General features: G+C 33.5%; 3 protein-coding genes across 6 annotated transcripts; 1 reads left to right on the top strand and 2 right to left on the bottom strand.

Moving 5' to 3' along the window:
- Positions 1 to 356: 356 nt before the first annotated feature.
- LOC146540286 (uncharacterized) lies at positions 357 to 13,715 on the bottom strand. 3 transcript variants are annotated; one of them, XM_085198553.1, is made up of 6 exons: positions 13,477 to 13,715; positions 5,293 to 5,435; positions 4,102 to 4,824; positions 3,614 to 3,880; positions 3,001 to 3,264; positions 357 to 2,669 (listed from the first exon to the last, which is right to left on the bottom strand). In XM_085198553.1, exons 2-6 carry the CDS (start codon positions 5,395 to 5,397, stop codon positions 2,457 to 2,459), a joined length of 1,572 nt encoding a protein of 523 aa, XP_085054679.1. In that variant the 5' UTR covers positions 5,398 to 5,435; positions 13,477 to 13,715; the 3' UTR covers positions 357 to 2,456. The 3 variants fall into 3 exon arrangements, with proteins under 3 accessions (XP_085054679.1, XP_085054685.1, XP_085054691.1); XM_085198559.1 differs by lacking the exon at positions 13,477 to 13,715 and adding an exon at positions 6,196 to 6,332; XM_085198565.1 differs by lacking the exon at positions 13,477 to 13,715 and adding an exon at positions 6,180 to 6,325.
- LOC146540287 (single-strand DNA endonuclease ASTE1-like) lies at positions 9,641 to 13,170 on the top strand. Of its 2 annotated transcripts, XM_085198543.1 has the most exons (3): positions 9,676 to 9,785; positions 10,419 to 10,469; positions 10,951 to 13,170. In XM_085198543.1, the coding sequence occupies exon 3, from the start codon at positions 10,957 to 10,959 to the stop codon at positions 12,799 to 12,801; it is 1,845 nt and encodes a 614-aa protein (XP_085054669.1). In that variant the 5' UTR covers positions 9,676 to 9,785; positions 10,419 to 10,469; positions 10,951 to 10,956; the 3' UTR covers positions 12,802 to 13,170. The 2 variants fall into 2 exon arrangements, with proteins under 2 accessions (XP_085054662.1, XP_085054669.1); XM_085198536.1 differs by lacking the exon at positions 10,419 to 10,469 and having other exon boundaries at positions 9,641 to 9,785.
- A 1,860-nt stretch (positions 13,716 to 15,575) lies between the features above and the next one.
- On the bottom strand, positions 15,576 to 17,530 carry LOC146540288 (cytochrome P450 6B5-like). The gene is made up of 2 exons (XM_085198572.1): positions 16,107 to 17,530; positions 15,576 to 15,765 (listed from the first exon to the last, which is right to left on the bottom strand). Exons 1-2 carry the CDS (start codon positions 17,485 to 17,487, stop codon positions 15,599 to 15,601), a joined length of 1,548 nt encoding a protein of 515 aa, XP_085054698.1. The 5' UTR covers positions 17,488 to 17,530; the 3' UTR covers positions 15,576 to 15,598.
- Between the last annotated feature and the right edge of the window lie 3,677 nt (positions 17,531 to 21,207).

A 21,207-nucleotide genomic window follows, 5' to 3' on the forward strand; every position in this document is an offset into this window, starting at 1 on the left:
GTTTAAAGTAATAATGATTAATTTTACATTTTAACTCTTAATCAAAATTTAAACAATTTTTGCATACTCTGTAGAGTATTTGGAGAACAAATAATCATATGGATTACATCAGGCCAGTCGTTGCAGGTTCGATTCTCATTTGAGGAAATGAAAAATTTAATGTTTCATTCCTTCCCTCTGGTGTTTATTTAAAAAAGCAAAACATGGCGTTAAGTTCCGCCAAGCAACACGTAATGTCTAAAGAATTAAGCTGAAAATGAGGAACGGAGTGTCTTTACATTAGCTTCCTCTGCCTTCCCTGTGTGAGGGATACAATGTGACGCTAAATAATGATGAAAATATATTAAAACAAATTATATTGATAACAATCTTTATTATAAACATTTAATACGCTTAATTAATATGACATAAAGGTTTTCCAGAAAATTACACTTAAGTACAAAATTATATTAAATCATATAACTAGAACATCAAGTGCTTTTACAACTAGAATTCGCTTTTTTTTCTGTTCCAAAATCGCATATCATATAGAAGACATCCGATACATGCAGTACGTCCAAGAGGCGAGGAAAAAACGTGATGATTGTGGCTTCGATTCCAATTCAGGGGAATGGAATATTTAATATTGTACTATCCTCGCTGTAGTTACGAGGCTAAGCGCGGCGTCGAGTCTGCTTCACAATTCACATTGCCTCAAAGTCAAAAATTCTGCAGAAAATGGGGAATAGAGTGTTTCGACACTAGATTCCTAAGGTTTTTTATACGTACCCAGCTATGTTATCTCACACTTAGCTGGGTACAGGGTAGCATGAAACTAAAACTAAAGAGAATTACAAAAAACCGATGGATTATTTAATTAGAAATATCTATAGTGCTATCTTTTAATAAGTTAATTTACTATTTACAAAACACTGCGTCCTCAAGTTTTCGCCCAATTTTCAAGTCATTCAGAGTTGACTGGCGGAATTTAACTCCGCGCCTTGTCTACCAGAACGAGGAAATCATACTGCTTCTGCTACAAATTATAAAAACAACTTTGGAATAAGAAAAAAACACGAATGTAGAATAGTAATTATATAAATAATTATATATTTTACAGTTCAATAGCCTACCACCCTGTGGGAATATACAAACATTGAAAAAGGGTAACATGTATACTTTCACATACATATATGTAGATACTAGGAATTTGATATTTTTGACAAAGTCCATTATTTACAAGAATAGTTTGAGAAACACTTTTTTAAATTCATTATTTAACGTTTATAATGTTTTAAATAATAATAAGAAATCTTTTAGCATTCGTGTTGCAATGAATGGAGATCGGAGCAGTACTATGTAGAGTTGCCAGATCCAAGCTTGTCTTTCCGGATCCGGGATATTTCTAGTGACCTGGAACTGTTGCTTAATAATTTATTTTTTGTGAAAATTATTTTAAATGGATAAACTCCTTCATATATGTAATTCCAATTTTCTAAATACCTCTTTAAGACTTCGATTGAAAGATTAACTTAGAGTCTATGACATGCCAAAAATACAAAAAATATTATTTATAGCATTAAGTAGGTATGACATACATGTGAATATATTTATTTTATAGTCAAAAAATCATAGTAATTACAAATACATGAAATACATTTGAATTTCAAACATTCAGAAGATAAAAGTTTTGCCTTTACATATTAGTACATATAAAATTCCAACAAAATAAATTGAAATTGTGACATTAGTATAAAATTAATTTAAAAGTAACAGATTAAACTAGAGTAAATTTACTTTATTCTTATATTATAAAAGATTTTTTTTGTTCCAAGTCCCTAGTGAAATTGTACTAATACAGTCCACTGTACACAAATAGTTATATTAAATAGATACTTTAGTAGTTTCAACACATTTTATATTCCACACATTTATTATTATACAATTAATATTGAAATTCAATACAGAATTCAGAACTTTGCTAGAATTGAACACCTTAAATATATGTAAAATTGTAGAATAATATGCCTTCTTCAGTTAAAAAATGTATACATATAGGATGTGCATAATATATTTCTTCCACTATTGTATACATATACAGGATGTACTAAGAACAATATAAAGTTAATTACAGGAACAAAATGGAACAGAAGTATGAAATTTGGTCAAGATATTCTTGAAAATATTTAATAACCATTTAACCATTTTAACATCAACCTTTTAATATTTTAATTTTATTTTAAAATTGAATTCACACACTTACATAATTATTTATAGTCTATAGGTTCAATTGTCCGATTCCAGTCGAATTATATGCATACAATCATTTTGATTATTAATTCACATTTAAAAAAAACAATCACACTTTCTATTTACTTATATTTCAGTATTTTCCCTGTTTTTTATGTTATTTGAATATTGTAATAGTTTTATTGACGAACATTAAATGTACTTTCCTTTACTAGTGTATTTGAACGCTAGGAGCGATGTCGTTCCCCGCGGCGCACGCGCATCTCGAGCGTGGCGTGTGAGGCCAGCGCGGAGGCCAGGGCCAGGGCCAGCACGGCCAGCTGTGTTCGCACACACAAGAAGGAACGAGCGACACAGGCCAGAGCCAGGCCGGCGTGGCGCACCGAGATAGTGGCGGACCACGGTCCGCGCCAGCCACCGCCACCGACGCAAATGCCCGCCTGCATAGATATAATACTTATGAGTTGAGTACATTTGGTGATGAAACATTTTATTTTTTTGGCTTCAAAGTCCTCGTAAATTGCATATTTCAGTGTGGACTGAGGGAACCCAGTGTAATTGATATGATTGTGGTTTGGATCTCTAATCAGAGGAATGAATATTTCCATTTCACAGCTTCGATAGCAAGACGAAATTAGGCATTGAGTTCCGCCACTCAACTTGATATGTCTCGAAAAATCGATGCTGCTTGGCGAACTTAGCTTCACATTAGGTTTAATCTACCTACGCCACTATATGCTAAAAACAAATTAGTAGTTTCATTTCACACACCTGCAAAACATCCCACAAAGCGGCACAAGCCCCCCACGCAGCGGCCGCCACTGAGGGTAGTGCCAGGTCACTCCTCGCTGCCCTCCACCGCAGCAGGGCTAGCAGTAGTGACGCGTGTGCAGCGGCCCCGCCCGCTGCCAGTGCCCCTCGCCGGCCTCTAGCGGCCGCCATGCTCAGGGTAGCCGCGGCGAGGGCCTGGAGGGCCCCCGCACCGCACAGTGCTCGCCAAGCACCGCTCCAACCACCCACGCATACTCCGTACCACTATGAGGAATGTTGTCGTATGCTCATAGAAACGGACTGGGAATACTCGTAGTAAATTAATTTAATTTTTAGTTTTTGTGTTAATTTTGTATTTAGATGCATTTGATTCTAATGAAAAATTATCTAAAAATCATCACTTTTCAACACAGTTTGGTACCACCACTCAACACGCAATGCTTTCAGAATTCAGCAGGAAGTGTCGAACGGCATACATTAAGACATTAATGGGTAAGGAGTGTCGTAACACTAGGTTCCCAAGTTTCTTCTGCCTACCTTGCTATGTGCGAGATACAGTATATAACTCAAAAATGTATTACTAATGTGATGTAATTATTACCAAAATATTTACCTTAATATAAGAAGTATAAATAAATCCCTGTTGTAGTCCAATAAATAGCCCCATTGGAGCCCCAAGCAAAGTCCGTGGGTCCTTTATAACTGAGCGAGCATCGGGAGGAGGTGCAGGAGTTGAAGCTGCACCGTACAACCCAAGACAAGCTGCTACAAGAGCTAGTGCTGCCCAAAACGCAACAAGGAACCTACGACCTTCGGAACTCAAAGACGTGCCCAGAAGAAATTGAACACCCGGGCAGCCAGCTGCACCACATGTCCTTTCCTATGAATAAATAATTTATTCTGATTATTGAATATATTTTCAATTGTCTTGACACTATAAAGTAAGGTAAAGTTTTTGATGTTGAGATTGACAGCCAGTAGTAGCACAAAATGGATTAGAGTCTAAAAAGGTATTTAAAGTGACGTCCCATATTTTCTCTACTTAAAAATAAATTAAAGTTATATAGAAACAAAAAAAGAAAATGACTTACAAAAACTCACCTCATAATCATCATCTAAAGATTCGTCAGGCGACCATTTTGTTAATGATGAATTAGTAGGTAAATTAGACACCGATACCACATGAGTTTCTGGCCAAATTAGGAGTGCTCCGCCTAGAAGAAGTGATCCAAACACAAGACCCAAATCCTGAGCTGCTCTGAGAGCTCTAAGGGCTCTACGTAGAGCAATCTTACGTCGATACTCATCGCCAACCGCTTGAGCTAGGGACGTGGCTGAGGCAAACAAAGCCAACGACATTGGGGATAAGGTTACACCGCAAATAGCGTATAACGGCAGCAAAATCGATAAAGGTGTTGCTACAGTATGAGCCACCAACAGCAAGCATACTAGCACATAGGCTGCTGTGATAACTGTTCTGGTTCCTGATTTTTGTAGGATTAGAGGAGAAAATGGGGCGACTACTGCTGCTAAGGTATGCATAATTGCTAGAGGCATTGCTCCCGCCTCTGCGCCGGCGAACGCTGTGAAGGGTAAGAGTGCCGTTGAACACAGACCATTGGCTATACAAAGGAGGGTAAACCGTGAAACTAGGGGTTTGGGTATTTGTGGCGGTTGTCTCGTGATTAGACGACGAACGGACGCCGCCCCGACCGACGACGCAGCGGAGTCCTTGCGACGGTTGGCTACAACCGCAGGTGCCTTCGTTGGGACTTTTGATTTCTTCCACGGCCATTCCTTCTTGTATATAGTGCTGACAGGAATCTGAAAAAATAACAGTAAATGATAATTTTAAGTAACATTTTGTCTAACTGTTCCATTGTCTTATTTAGGCCTATATTTATAAATAGTCTGGTATTAAACTTGAGATGCAGTTTTCACTCATAGATATGTATGTGCGAATAAAACCGACATCTCAAGATGTAACTTAGACTTGAGGGCGTTTTTTTATATTATTTACAGGTATTATTACGAAAAAATTGCCATACGACTTGCCTAAGGCTTGATTAGTGTATGCTTATAAAGTTACAATAGTAAAAGACAAACCTGCTCTATGATTTAATTCCCACTAGGAGGAATGAATTATTTTCTCATTCTCGCTTTGGTAACAAGACAAACCCTGGAGTTGAAGCCCGCAATATCTCGAAAGTTAACCGAAAAATAGAGAACGGAGTGTCTCAACATTAGGTTCCCTCAGAGCACCCTCTTATTAGCATACGGGAAACAAATAACCTGTGAGATGACAGTTCTGTTCCGATGCGGATCGGAGACGGTCCGCGCGGCGGTGCGGATGCTGTGGTGCCGCGATCGCTCCGTCAGGTCAGGTAGGCTGCCCATGCGACCATCGGGTGACTGTCATCCGCGCATCTAATATCCTGTTATAAATACAATGAACATTACAAAATTAAACGTATATTGTTTTCCAACTTTCACTACTTTTATTTTTTAGTCTACTAAAAAAAGTATCAACAACAGTATAAAAGTATAAACATATAACATTTTGAACATAGCGGGATTTGAACCCGCGTCTTTTGGAAACCGTCCAAGCGACAAAATTAGTTGTAACAAGCATTATAAGAATTTTGACGTAGTCCAATGAGAAGGTATGGCTTAGTTTGGTCAGAGCGCTTAGACAGTTTCCACGAAGCGCGGGTTCATATCCCGCTATGTTAAAATTTTTACGTTCTCTAAAAAGAATTAGCCTATTTAATTTGTGGCCGTCGCGGCGCAACTAAACAGCGCCCGACTGTAAATAGGGGTGATAGGGGGTTCGGCGGAACGAATTATTGTTATCATTTCCTTGCTCTGATAACAAGACAAAGTTTCGTCTTCGGCTTCTCGAAAATTGTATAAAAATTGTATTCTAAAAAAATAAATATGAAAACGATTTTAATCGAAATCAAAATTATATTAACTAATAAGTTCTATAGACATCGTTCAATAATATTTTGTATATTGTATATTATTGTTCAATAATATTTTGTATATTGTAGGCGGAAGCCCTGATTGGAAGGTATCTAGTGTGTAGTGTTGTTATTAACTGATACATGACAATTATTGCAATTACGTGGAACCTCTATCCGAGAACGTTAAAAACATATAGACGGTATGTTGTGTACCATGTGTGTCTTGTACGTGTTTTCTTAAAAACGCTAACCGCTTCCAATTTCTAATAACATAATTATAATGATGTAATCACTAATCAGTAATAGTTCAATATTCGGGGATTCCATCAATGACAGTGACATAATAAAATATATAACTTGTTTAATATCATGTTTTCTATGCTAGCAACACTGGTGACAGACGTAATGAATTATTTAAATATGTAATAATTATAATTGATTTTTCCGTTAAAACTACCTAATAATCTTGTAAAATATATGTTATAATATTTATTATTATATAAAAGTTAAGATATATTTTTTTAAATTTGTAATATTTTTCAAGCATGATTTAAGTGTGAGGCTCATTTCCGCTTAATGAGTTATTAATTAAACAAAAAAATATTATGTTAAGTAGAAAATATCAATGGGTCATAATCAGAAAAAGTGTCCTTTTTGTGTCTTTTCTTGTCCCGCTACTTTGAATGCGTTTTAAAAATACAATTTTAAAGATAATTTAAATATTTTGCCATTTACGATAAATTTATTTATTAACTTAAAGATTTTTGTAATATTTTAAATGTATTATGGCAAATAATAGTATTTTTAGTTAGTTGCAAAAAACCTTTCAAAATGCTTCCATACAATTTTTCGTGTCCCATTCACCACCTTACTTTTTAAGAATTGATTTGTTACGAATGTTTATGGTTTTATTTGATTTCAGATATGTTTATATTACTTTACTTTATGCATAATATTAAATAGAACTACTTTTATTGATACATTATTTAATAAATAATATATATTAGTTAAGTAAATTTGTCCCAAAATATTGTCTTTTTGTTACTCAGGGCTAGTAACGTACAATTAAATTATGAATGCAATTATTTTGGATGGTGTTTAATATTAGTTTTTATTGGGGCACCATATTTCTAAAAGTCAATGCTGTCGTAGCTCCAACAAGTAGTGTTCTCGCAGCAGTTGAGGGGTTCAAATGTTTTAGAGTGAATGCGTGAAATTACATCTCAGGGTTATAAACGGCTTTTATTTTGGTAAGTATTCTATAATTTCGTTTTCTTGTTTATGTTATTTGCTTCTTTTTACAAAATCTCAAAAAAGAACTTCAGTGCTTGCAGATGCAACACGTGGGTTATGAGCAAATATTTAAAAGGGTTAGAATTTCTCAGATTTCATTCTCAATTTCGTTATATTTCGTTACGTAACGAAATTGAGAAAATATGAAGCCTAGTTCACAATTACGGTGCCAATGTTTTCTTATATATGTTTATAATAAAATTGTATCGAACCGGTGCTTGTATATGGAAGATATGTATATAAGAAAAAAAAATTGCTGGCATATGAAAAAAACTATTAGTGACTTTTCATAAAGTAAAGTAACCAAAAATAATGATTTTTAAGTTTTTTGCTTGTTTGCTTGTTTGTCTGTGTTTGTGCACGCTAATCTCAGAAACAGCTCAACCGATTTAGTTAAAAATATTTTTTTATTCTTCCTGAAATTAGTTGTGATTTTGTGATTATTATTTTTTGATAAATATTTTTGTATTTTCAGTAAGCGTCATGGCTCCTATGTCAAATGCTAAAACATAAAAGATATAGAGAACGTCTTAAAAAAACCAATCCTATTAAATATGAAGATATGCGGAATAAACACTTACAAAGAATTAAACTTAATTCCAGTGATAACGACTCAAATTTTGATATATTTTAAAGTGGATTTAATTTTATCATTAACTTTGTGATCTCTAATTAGAAATATAAGTTTATTACGTTACGCGAACTAGCATTATTATATTGTTAATATTGTCACTATGTTATGTTTTCTTGTTACATTTATAATCTGTTAATTCAACGATAGAATCTTTAAAATTTTAATTTGTGTCTCATTAAATAAAAAAAAACAATAGTTTTATTCATATAATATCCTTATTTTGTTGTGTATAATGCCTTATGACATCAGTTTCGTAACAAACATTATCAGTGTTGTTACTTATCAGTTACGTTACGAATTCGAAAATGTCCACTTTTCTGATTATGACCCCAATATGAAATTACACTTTAAAAAAAAAACTACTATGATTAACCTTTAAAATAGTCAAAGACCGTCCGTCTATATCTATGGTAGAATTAACAATTTAAATTTATATAAAAAAATCTATATATTTTTATAACTTACATTATTATTTACATTAACATACATTTATTAAATTAATAGTATTTATTGTTTCTGAATAGAAACTACTAGAATACTAACTATTTGTATTTTATCTGTGATAAGGCCCCTTGTACTATTCCGGTGAATCACCGAACTTATTCAACAAGGATCACAATTCAGTGTAGTGCTTGGATTTAATTTTAGATCCTATATCGATGTTTTATTCATAAAAACGTAACAATTTCAAACTATTAATGTACATACATTTTATTAATTTTATTTTACACAGCTATAAATATCCATTTTCTACTATAAAGCCTCTGTACTTATCAATATTTTTTATTTCTTAATTATTCAGTTCAGTACTAGTATTGCACTTGTTATTACATTTATTTTACACATCCCAGGTGGAACAGCAAGTACTTTACACAATACCTAGGAATTTTATTCATATCTTCATTCAGTAATATTCATATTATTTCATAAATTAACAGAGACAGCCTAGATAATTTATATATTGCCGGGGTATTTTATACAAAACTAAAATTATACAATTTTTACAATTAAACATATATATTTTACAAAATGACAAACAGTTTATTGTTACGAAACTTATTTGTGAAAAACAAATGTTTGTAATGAAATTGCTTAAAACGAATAGTTTTTTTCATCTTGTATCCCGCATGTACCCCACTTTCCACAGATTGCTGGAGGCATTGTGTGTTGAGTAGAGGAACTCAATGCCGTGCATTACCTCGACACCAGAGCGAAGAAAAGAAAATATTAAATAATTCATAACGTTGGGCTTACCCATTCTTAAATCGAACCCACTACACGTCGCGCTTACAGCCGCACGCTGGTGGTCCTGCGCCACGACTGGCCTCGACGAATAGCGTAAAGAGTATAAAATGATAGAAATACAAAATTGGAATAAATTATTTATTTGTTACTAATTTTTTTAATCATTGAATAGCATACGAATAATGCGTGAAAAAAAAAACAAAAATCATAAAAACATTTTTTTGTATTAATAAATGAAGTAGTCACGTTCTCATCTTCAATTCCTCGCTTTGATAAGAAGACAGAATGAAACGTTGGGTTCCGCCACTAACAAAATGTCTCGAAAATTTTGAAGACATTTTGCGTGGGGAACGGAATGTCTTGATAATTCCTTGTATTTGTATTTGATAGGTTCCTTTTGCTTCTCCTACCCTGCTATTTAAGCGTACAGCTAAAAAAATGAATAAATAATATTTTATCGATACATCTAAAACGGTACTATCCGATAACAATACTATGAACCTATATACCTATATATATATATTAATTTTTGCTATAACATTCTGCCAGTACATTACAGTTTGCTCTGCAACTGTGGGCTGAATTATTTTATAAGAAAAAAAGAATATCAAGTATTATTTCTTCCAGTACAAGACAGAAGTAAAGAGGTTTGTCCATCTTTCATTTATTAATAACGAAAATTTAAATTGGCTATTTGCACATGATTCTCTTGTTTTTTATATTACGCAATGATTAATTATATTCTTTTCTAATTACTTAAGTATATGTATCATGTGGAGGATTATCTTCTTTAATTCCATTTTTATAAAGTTAATTTAAGAAGTTAAATTATCCCTTAGTGCTCTATTACACTAGCTAAGGACACTGCTTTTGGGCGGTGAAGAGTCCACATGCACTGGTATAGTCATATTCATAGCCAAGCCAAGCCATAATTAAATTTGATAAAAATGGGGATGACTCTGAGTCCTATAAAAATGAGGTTTTCTTGTGACAAATATTTAACTTGTCGCCTGTACCTGTTCTATTTAATATAATAATGTATCAAATACAAAAATGTTTTATAAATAATTTAATTTATATATACCTTTTAATTTTTATAACACTTAAATTCTAATATTTAGATTCTATTTGTTGGAAAATAATAATTTCTTACATATTTCATTTTTTATTTTCTATTTAATTTAATTAGAATAATTGTCATTTGTAAACATTTAATATCTATATTTGATTTTTTGAAAGGGAACCAAATGCTAATATATTTCTCTCCGTCTCAATTTTAGATACTGCATGTTGGTGGAATTCAACACCACACTGTTTTGATAAATTTAAAAGTATGTAAGATAATTAATTTATAGTCAGAATAGAATCTGCAAATATAACATTAAATCTCTTATTAAAATATATTCTTATTAAAAATTATTCTTATTTGGGCACTAAAGGCAAAAAGTGTTAATATAAGACATATTTATATTTTACATGTAAAATAATTAATTTTTTGAAATCAAATCGGCTTCAAATGCTGTATCCCACACACAGCAGGGTAAGCAGAGGGAACCTAGTGTAAAGACACTCCGTTCCCCACTTTCTGTCGATTTTTGGAAGCATTGCGTGTGTAGTGGCAGAAATCAATGCCATGCTTTGCTTTGATACCAGGGCGAAGAAATAGAAATATTAATTTAGATAAATATTTCATCTCCGTGAGTGGGGACCGAACCCACAACCAGTCGCTTTTACAGTCACACTTTATGCCTTTTTATAAATTTACCTTTAATTAAATGTAGTTTCTAAATTTTACTTTTTCTTTTGTTTTAGATCAAAATGAGGATAAAATGCTTTAGTTACCTATTAACTGAACATCTTCAACCATATGAGCTGAGGAATACTACAGTCGTAGTTGATGGCCAAAATATATTTTATTTTTTGTATGAAAAGTCAGGTCTCCCATTTGTTCTTGGATCGGAATGTGACAAATTTGCCGAGTATATAAAGAACTATCTTGAGATGTTTAAAAGAAATAATCTCAAGTGTCTCTTTGTAGTAAAGGGTGGTCATCAAAATGATCATACATTAAAGGTACACTATGAACAGTCTAAAGCTGGTAAGTCTGGTAAAAAATATAAATTTCATGGGCCCAATGAACGAAACTCATATATTCAGCCGGTCTTAGCCAAGGATATATTTTTAGAAGTTTTAAAAGAAATGAATTTCGATTTCACCATTTGTGATATAGATGATGTTATTAAAGTATGCTCTGATTTAGCTCATAGACTGTCGTGTCCAGTTGTGAGCTTTAACATACAATATAGCTTTGGCCCAGCTTCATATATACCACTTCCACAAGGAACACAAATCGAGCCTCGCATATTTAAACGAGAACATTTTTTAAAAACATATAAAATTACATTAGAACAACTAATTTTGTTCCTTATATTAACAGACATTGATATTTTTGAGGAAAATCTCTTCTTAGACTTTTTTACATCAGCTAAGATACCTTCACCTCATATTATGCGATATAAGTCTTTACTTAAATGGCTGTCCCGCAGGAATTTGACTGATGCGTTACATATAATATCTAAATATATTTCGGAGTCAAATAAAAAAAAGATCATGGATGTAACACAAGAATTAAAAGAGAAGTTTTTGACATGTAATGAAGAAGAGAGTGCAGCTTCACTTTATTTCACAGACAGAAATTGTCTTGACTTCATTTCACAAGATCCACTTTGGTTCCAGAAAGGAATCGCTTTGAAATATATCGCCATACCCTATATAAATATATATCATTGGAGTCATGTTTGTGCATCACGTTTAGTAGAAGATTACAATCAAGAAAATACCATTATGTTTTCGATGGATATTATAAAATATGCCTTTGATTTGCTTAAAAATTTCAATGGAAAAAATATTAGCATTATTGACCGATCTTCAACCGTAGTAAAACCAGAATTATTAGTTTTGGATACTTTAAGCAAACCGGAGTACAACGCTGTAAACTGTGTTTTTGAAAATGGTTGGAGTAATATAGATTCCCGTAAACTCTTCGAGCATTTCTTTATCGAAAAACTGGATTCCTTTAATTTTGACGCTTTAGAAGACGCACCTGAGGATGCCAGATTGTTAATAATAGCAATGGTTTATTTTACGCGAAACAAGGAGGTGGACGTGGAGGACCAGATGTGCAGTACAATGCTATCATATGTATTACTTGGGGTTATTGCGGACGAGATTGCTACCGATGAAGACATAGCCAACGTAAGCGTTTCAAATGATCATAGCCGACCACTTTTAGATAATATAACAGACAAAGATTTAGTAACGACTGAGGATTGCAATATTGCCAAACATATTCTTGGAGTATATCAAAACGTGAAGGAACTTGAACTTCCTGCTATATTCAGTCGAAGGAAAGTACATCCTCTATTGCAATTTGAGCGATGCTTACAAGAAATTAACTATCTTAACCAACTGTGTGGTTCACCGTATGCTCCCACTCGATACAGTAAAACTTATAGTGCAACGTTTGTATATAAGTTTATAGACAAGTTAGATAGTGAGGATCCTGTACAAAGTATCAGGAACATACTGAGCCCTGCTGCCACTGTGCTGGCCTTCATCTCGGGATTGTTTGAGATTTACAAAAAAATTTTGTATGATTATTGAGGGACTAATACTGATACTTTGTTTAATGTCTTTTTTCTTATAATATCTATTAATCTTGTACTTGTGTAGTGTTATACTTTTTTATAAAAAAAAATCCTTTATTTTGAAAATGATTATTTGAGATTTGTTTAAAAAAATCATTGTTTTTATAATTATCTTATTTTTTGTCTATGACCTTACAATAAGTGAAAATTTTTATAAATAAGTTGTTTTATACCATTGATTTTTATGACTTTACCTTTTTGTTTGTAAGATATTTTTATTTGACACTAATATATTTTTTCTACACTAATATTTTTTTTCTACACTTAATTATTAGTATTCTATATTATAGTTATATTACTAAAAAATACAAACGTTGATTTGGAAGCTTATTGTTTTTTTTCGACTCCACAAGTTTTTAGAAAGCAGCGTCAGAGCCGGAGATTAAAATGCAGCCTTCACTCCACGTAACCTTATTCGATTAAATTGTACAAAGCGCGGCGTTGAGTTCCGTCACTCAACACGCAATGCCTCAAGAATTCAGCGGAGAGTAGGGAACAGAGTGTCTTAACGCTATATCTCTCCGTCTAAAAAAATATTACTATAGGATAGGTCCTGCTGCGTGGGGATTTATTTATAATCATAAATCTGTATAGGGCAGATATCAAACCTACTACTATTAATTGTACTTACTGACACAAAGGTGAAAATCCATTTGATGAAACAAATCACTAAACACTAACACGTTTTGTTTTTTTCTATTTCATTTCTAACACTCAGTTCTCAAAGATTTGTCTTTGATATGACTTTGCTAAGAGATATGTTAAATACTATTAAGATGATAATATAATTACTGTAATATAAGGTATAAAGATATTTATAAATACAAAAATATATTATATGTATACTTATATCCCTAAAACACGTGTAACTCTCGTAGAACTATGAAAATACTGGGCTGGATGCGAAATCATGAATTGTGGTGTGACCATCATACTGTAGGGGTGTAGGATATATGTATAAAATATTAAAGAAATATATATAAAAAGATTTGAATTGTACATATTTTAAAAAGATCTTTGATAAATCGATTTAGATAAGGCGTATGTTATAAAGAATTAGGCGAGAGAGTACCACACTTGTATTATTATCAATATTTTTTAGCTTTACACTGTATCCCACACAGATCGGGGTAGGCAGAGGGAACCTAGGAACCCGACCGCCCGATCTCCATTTTTCGCTAATTTCTAGCACTGCGTGTTAAGTGGCGGAATTGAATGACACGCTTCACGTCCTCATCAGAGCGAAGAAATAAAAATATTCAGTCTTTATTCAGTATTTCATTTCAGAAAATGGAAATCGAACCTACAGCCGTCGCATTTACACTCACACTCTTGTCTCACGTCCTTGTCCCTGTGCGATGATAGCTTCACCTGAGTTATTTCCACCTTAAATTCTATAGACCAGTTTTTAACATAGAAAAAATACTAAATTGTAAAATATGTACTTAGTTCAGCTAATATTAATTTTATCCAATTAAACTATTGTATCCTCGTTACAAGATGATATTATTTTTCGCAAGCGATATGAAAATATGTAAAAAAGCGATAATTTATTTATTATTTACAGAATTTCTATTTTTTTTATTTTCCTATTTATTCAATGTATTCCTTAAAAAATTACTAACAAAAAAATTGTGATGTTAAGTTCCGCAGTTTCTTAAGCACATAGCAGGGTAGGCAGAGGAATTCTATGTACCTAGTGTTAAGATAATTTGTTCTAACTGTGCTTTGAACTCAAAACCGCGCATTGCCTTGTTGCCACAACGAGAAAATAAAAATATTACATTTCAATTCTTCCGATGGGAATCGAACCCATAACCTATTGCGCTTACAGTCACACACGTGTTCCTGAGCCACGATTACATATCCATTTACTTAAATGATGGTCACAGTACATTTATGAGCGAGGGTGTTTCAGCGCATGCGTCCTATTCGAGGTCCAGATGAGGGGTACAAGATAGATTAAAATTGCAATGATGAAACATATATCAATAAAAGGGCAGTGTACGTCTGTCTGTCCATTACACTCGTTGCTTACCTAAAACCCAACTACCTATAAAAATATAGGCAATGCTAGAGAGTTCGTCTTGTTCAGCTCAGGAACTAAGTATTGGTTCGAATTGAAAAACTATTTTTTTTTTAAATTGAGGTTAATACTGTTAGCTCTACTGCTTTTACAGGGACACCGGGAAGAGGGTACAGGATACCTATACTAGGTAACAATACAATACAATACAATACAATACAATACAATATACTTTATTGCACATAAAAATTTACACAAATTATATACAAAATAAATAGAAACAACATGCACAATAAGGCGGCCTTATCGCTTAAAGCGATCTCTTGCAACCTTTGGTCGTTGGAGTTGTATAAAAAAGATGGTGGGTGGTGCATTAAATTGCAGGTGATTATTTAATAGTAGAAAATAAAATACATATATATACATATATATATACTACGAATAAATATTTATATAAATAAATATAATAATAAACAATAAATAACATGGAATGGAAGCCTTAGTGAGAGTACGTCTCGCACTTGAGCGGTTTTACTATTTAATATCAGTAGTTATGGACGCGAACAAAGGACATTTTAAATATTCTTAAATTCTCATGTCTTTTATAGAACTATCAACATTATTTTGGTAGAATATATTTGTTAACATAATATTTTAACTAAATAAATAAAACAAAATAAATATATTGGAATTTAATTTTTTTTTTTCAATTATGCCAGCCAGCTAGCTAGCTTCGAGGTATGAGTCTCAACGAAATAGACTCTAAGGGCACAGTGTTAATAGTGTATGGAGATAAGGTGATCTTCGACGGCATATTGTCAGCAAGTTCGACCCTGTAGTCCCTGAACAGTTTCAGGAAGCCTGGGAACATAACCATTTTCGCAAAACGTACACCTGAAACAAATCGGTGAGATTAAAATTAATTAACTTAATTTAGAATTCTTCTTATTGTTTTAAATATTTTTAATAGTTTCCACGTTTTGGTAAACAAATTGATGAGACATTAAGTCTTTAGTGGCAGAATACAACGCCGCCCTTAGCCCCATTGGCGAAATCTAACGCCACTCTTCACATTTCCAATACAAATTTGAAGTCTGTCAAATTTAATATTCCTTTGAATAATTTTGTCTAAAGTATTTCTTTCTCTCATTAATATTCTAGTAATGACGATAATTTTAGAATAATATACATTTGTAATTTAAGCTAAATAAGAAAAATGAAAGAAGCTTTCATACCAATGCATATCCTCGGGCCTTCACCAAACGGCATATAAGTGTACGGTTTGATATTTTTCCTCTCCTCCCCTAAGAACCGCTCTGGAAGAAACTCTCCCGGTCTTGGAAAATATTTAGAATCGTGGTGAAGATGATAAACCGGTATATGTATTCGATCAGCCTTTTTCAATTGCAGGCCAGTAGGTAGAGTGTAGTCGTCCATTACTTCTCTGGTCAACACCCCCAGCACTGGATAGATGCGCAACACCTCCTCTATACAAGCCTCCAGATACGGCATTTCCGTTGTACACTCGTATTCTATAATTCCGTTATGTTTTTCAAAGTAAGCATCGACTTCTTCTATTACCTTTCTCTGGTGGTGTGGGCTCTTAGCAAGTTCATACAAAAGGAAACTCATCGTTGTGGATGTCGTTTCAAATCCAGCGCCAAACATTAGAACACACTGTGAGACTAGAAGCTCATCTGTCACTTCCATACTAAATATTTCGCTATCGCCAGTTTTCATATTAGATATCTTATCGCCATAAATAAAATTGTCTTTCTTCCATTTTAATATAAGATCAATGAAATCATTCCTCGATGTTTTAGAACTTATTCTATTATTAAAAACTCCTGTTAGCAGATTATTAAAAAATACATATATATATTCTTGGAACAATTTAAACTTGAGACCATAGAATATGTTAGGCCACATCGACTGGATTATATTTCTTAGACCTTTACTTACAGAGCTACGAAATATGGTTTCTCCCATCAGTACAAAAACGTTAGAAGAGTCGCGTGATGTCATTGTACCAGAGTTAAAACCAAATGCACAATTAACGATGCAATCCATTGTGTATTTTGCTAGAAAAGATTTTGCATCTAAATATTTGGACACAGCGCGGTCCATCTCGATCATGGCCTTGAAATTATCCGTACAATTTATAATGAGGGGAAACATCTTTTTCATTTTGGATGTTGTGAACAGAGGTGTTAAATGCTGACGCGTCACTTTCCACTCATCTCCGCCGTTGAAGAATAAACTATTTGTAATAGTTTCTTCCTTAGCGTAGCTCGTGTTCTCTCTACCGTTGAAGTAGTAGAAGTCCTTCGCCATTATCAACTTTATCATATTGATATCTTGAACGAGAAGGGCTGGTTCTGTTCCATAGTAAGTACCCACGTAGGGCTCGCTAGGGAATTTCTCACATATATCCTGTGCCACATAAAATCTATGCCTTTTCAAAAGAATAGAATCTATATAATTTCCAAAAAGCGGATAAGGTTTGAGATGTGGAACATTTCTTGCAGCCCAATAATCATTATTCTTTGTCAAAATACTATTAAGTAGATAGAATATTATAATTATCGATAATACTAACAACAAATAAAATAACATTTTTATAAAGTATGTGGCTTTTTAGAGCTGTTATGATTAACTAAATTTAACTCCTTTGTGGGTTGTTATTTAAATCATAAAATGTCGGGTGACCACTCATTTCGTGCAATAGAGACAACCTGTAAATATACAAAAATATATTTTGTTAATAATAATATTATTGCAATTTACTATAGTATTTGTAAGTACTGAACTAGCACATGCCTGGAGAAATGATGATGCGAGAAATAATATATTTTATGGTCGTTTTGAGGCGCAGCGGCACAAGGGTGTGACTGTAACGCGACGGTTGTGGGTTCGATCCCGACTCGAGGAAGTGAAATATTTATTTACGTTTATATTTACATTTCTTCGCTCTGGTGTCGAGGCAAGGCGAGGCGTTGAATTCCGCCACTCAACACGCAATGCCTCCAGAATTCGCCAGAAAGTAGGAAACGGAGTGTTTTAACACTAGGTTCCCTCTGCCTACAATGCTGTGTGCGGGATATAGCGTGAAGCTGATGTTTCCAAATGTTATATGAAGAATTATTTCAAACACAAGCATTATAATTGAAAATATAAATTGCATTTATTATAAGTACGGCGTTAACTCACGCTACCTATCATAGTGTCTCGAATTCTGAGTTGTTATATAAGCATGAAGCTAAAAAAAATTGATGATTTTTTTTAATCAGGCACAGAAGATAATTGCTAGAATTATTCGCTATTCGATACCTTCCCAATTTAAACGAAAAACAATGTACACTAGGTTCTCATGGCGATTGAAAAACAAGTCACGTTTATTTTAGGGTAAATGGGGATAGATGCCCTACTTTTTGAAGTAGCGTCCTATTTTTAAGAATATATATTTTTATATCAATAATTTCTATTAACCCTTTGCACTCGTAAATATGTTTTTTTGTGGTGACACTGTACCTACTCGGATTATTACGTAACCTACATATCCACATACTCAGGATTTATTTTATATGAAATTTTATTTATTTAAATTGATATTTCCATTCCTTCGCTCTGGTGTAGGGCAAAGCGCGGCGTTTAGTTCCGCCACTCAACACAAAATGCCTCCAGAATTCGGCAGAAAGTGGGGATCGGAGTGTCTTAACACTAGATTCCCTCTGCCTACCTGCTGAAAAAATATATTAATAATAGTCAATTAATCAAGTTTACTGTAACATATATGCCACCTTAATAATTACATAAATTTTCACTACAATCATGTTTACTTTCATTTTTGTGTTACCTTCTTCTTTGTTTGAAGGGTATATGTTTACTTAAGTTCTCATTTTCTATTGTAGTTTTAGCATTATTATTCGTGTCAAAGCTGCTTATTATTTATTTTATGCTTTATTTCATCACATTCTTATTTTATTTTTGAGTTTAAGTGAAAAGTGAAGAAGGAATTATCTTAATCCTAGGTTCATTCTGTAGACAGAATGAACCTAGAATTAAGATAATTTATGGTAGACCCTACAAGGACCCTAAATATGTAAAAGACGACATAAAAAAAGTAATTTTGGCGGCTCTAGACTAAATTCTATAAAATTAAATGAGTGTTCGTGTCGCCTGTAAAACTTTTATTTTTACTTTTAGAAAATGAGGCGTCTATTCCAATGGGACATCTATCCTGGTGTTACCCTATATACAAGATGGTAATCTATTTCCTGTATAAATTGCAACATTAAGACAAAAAGTAATATATATACCCACCTAATATTAATATATAAAATATATTAGTTTTTTGCTCCTAACTTGTTAATTTGCACATAATCGTATGCATAATTATAATTCTTACCTTGAAATATTTTTGAGATAAATTGTATTTTTGCTAAGTATATTCGCAAATTTTGGCCATTTTTTTATTTAATAATGTTTAAAGTTATACTTAGTGCACCTACTTGGTTTATCATCATTTATTTATAATCGTATTTTCAAGCAGATAAAGTAGATAAAAAAAGATTGTCTTTTTTGAAAAAAAAATAATCTGATAACTCTGCAGACATGCCGTACTTTTTTTCCATACCTTTAAATTTATTCACATTTTTTTAAATTTTAAATATTTACTCTAAACCTAAAGCTAAATAATATGTAAATGAGTTTCATTTTTTTTACATATCTTAACATATAAATATTTGTTAAATAGAATAAAATCTTAAATCTAGTCTCATGAGAGGAGTGAGGAACTTAGTACTATGGGAGGACATAAATATAAATCTTATCGTTTCTTCTTTTTGTATCTTTCGTTTCTTTATTAGTGGAGTCGTTTTTTATTTATTTATTATTATTATTTACCTATATTCACATTTTTTTACAAAACTACGTCCCAGTTCGCTCGTCGGCCGCAAGTCGAGGTTCGAGTCCCGCAGGGGGCGCCCTTACCGTCGTCGACTTCCTCACAGGCAGCCACTTAGTGCTTGCATTTCTTCAGAGACAGAGTACACTCTTCCCTACACAACTGGTGTCGCTGTAAACACCAATAGGGCTAACAGCATTACTCCATGATGAAAAATAAAATAAAACATCTGTTCTTGAATTTGATTTATTGAAATATTGAAAATAATTTATTTACCTACCCGATCGAGAATCGAATCCACAACCGCGCGAGTTAGACGCTGTGCCATTGCGCCGCAGCGGCCTCGAGTTTCTCTGACGTAAAATTCAGTGAGTTTTATAATCTATATAATACGTATAATATTTTAAATATAAATAGCAACGTCACAACGTGTAATGCACGCCTGATTAGATATCGAGGGCAATATTGTTTGCTGGTGGAGCGTGCTCGGAATATCGATCAGGCGTTTTCATTGTAAAAAAATATATAATTCATGGAACTTTTTTCTATTCTCATGTAGTGAGACCGTTGTGGCGCAGTGCGACTGTTAATGCGTTGGTTTTAAGTTCGATTACTCCCCTCTCGGAGGAATAATTTTATCTATTCCATTTGCTGTTGTTAAAGGAGAGACGCAGCGTTCAGTTTCGTCACTCACTATATTTATTAAATGAAAAGATAATGTAGTGCGAAACGAAATGGACAAAATTTTAATGTAATCAACTTTTATTGTTCTAAGTAAAAATCGATCACGCCTCCAGGAGAGCTCCTCGGCGGAATGTGGGGAACGTAGTGTCTTCATGGGGAACGGAGTTTCTTAACAGTAGTTCTTTTCCTATGTTCCCCCTGACTACCCCGCTACGTAAATGCTACGGGTTCGATTTCGACTCAGGGGTATTAAATACTTAATATTTACATTTCTTCGTTCTGGTAAAAAGGCAAAGCGCGGCGTTGAGTTCCGTCGCTTAACACGCAACACTCATGAATTCGGCAGAAAGTGGGGAACAGAAGTGTCTTAACACTAGGTTCTGAGCTTCCTTCTATCTACAGCTTCTTGTTCTTCTTCTTCCTGGCATTAATCCCGGCTATTCCCAGGGTCTGCCTACTTAATCTACTCCACTTTGCACGATCTTTTGCGTCCTCGGTGGTAAGACCATTGGCTCTCATGTCCTGCATCACGACATCCAACCAGCGCTTCCTTGGGCGTCAGGGAGGTCGCGCCCCAGCAACTAGTATAGCAAGGCACTTGCGTCCGACATAGTTCTTAGGCCGGCGTGTAACGTGACCAAACCAAACCAAACTTCCTTCTGTCTAAAGCGTGAAAATATAAAAAAATGAAAAATAATACTTTAGTTTTCACGCTTAAACAAAACTGGGTGAAAATATTAGTCTGA

The sequence above is a fragment of the Heliconius melpomene genome, chromosome 2 (genome assembly GCF_056956725.1).
Source record: "Heliconius melpomene rosina isolate 202511_hmr_F chromosome 2, ASM5695672v1, whole genome shotgun sequence".
Lineage (NCBI taxonomy): Eukaryota > Metazoa > Arthropoda > Insecta > Lepidoptera > Nymphalidae > Heliconius > Heliconius melpomene.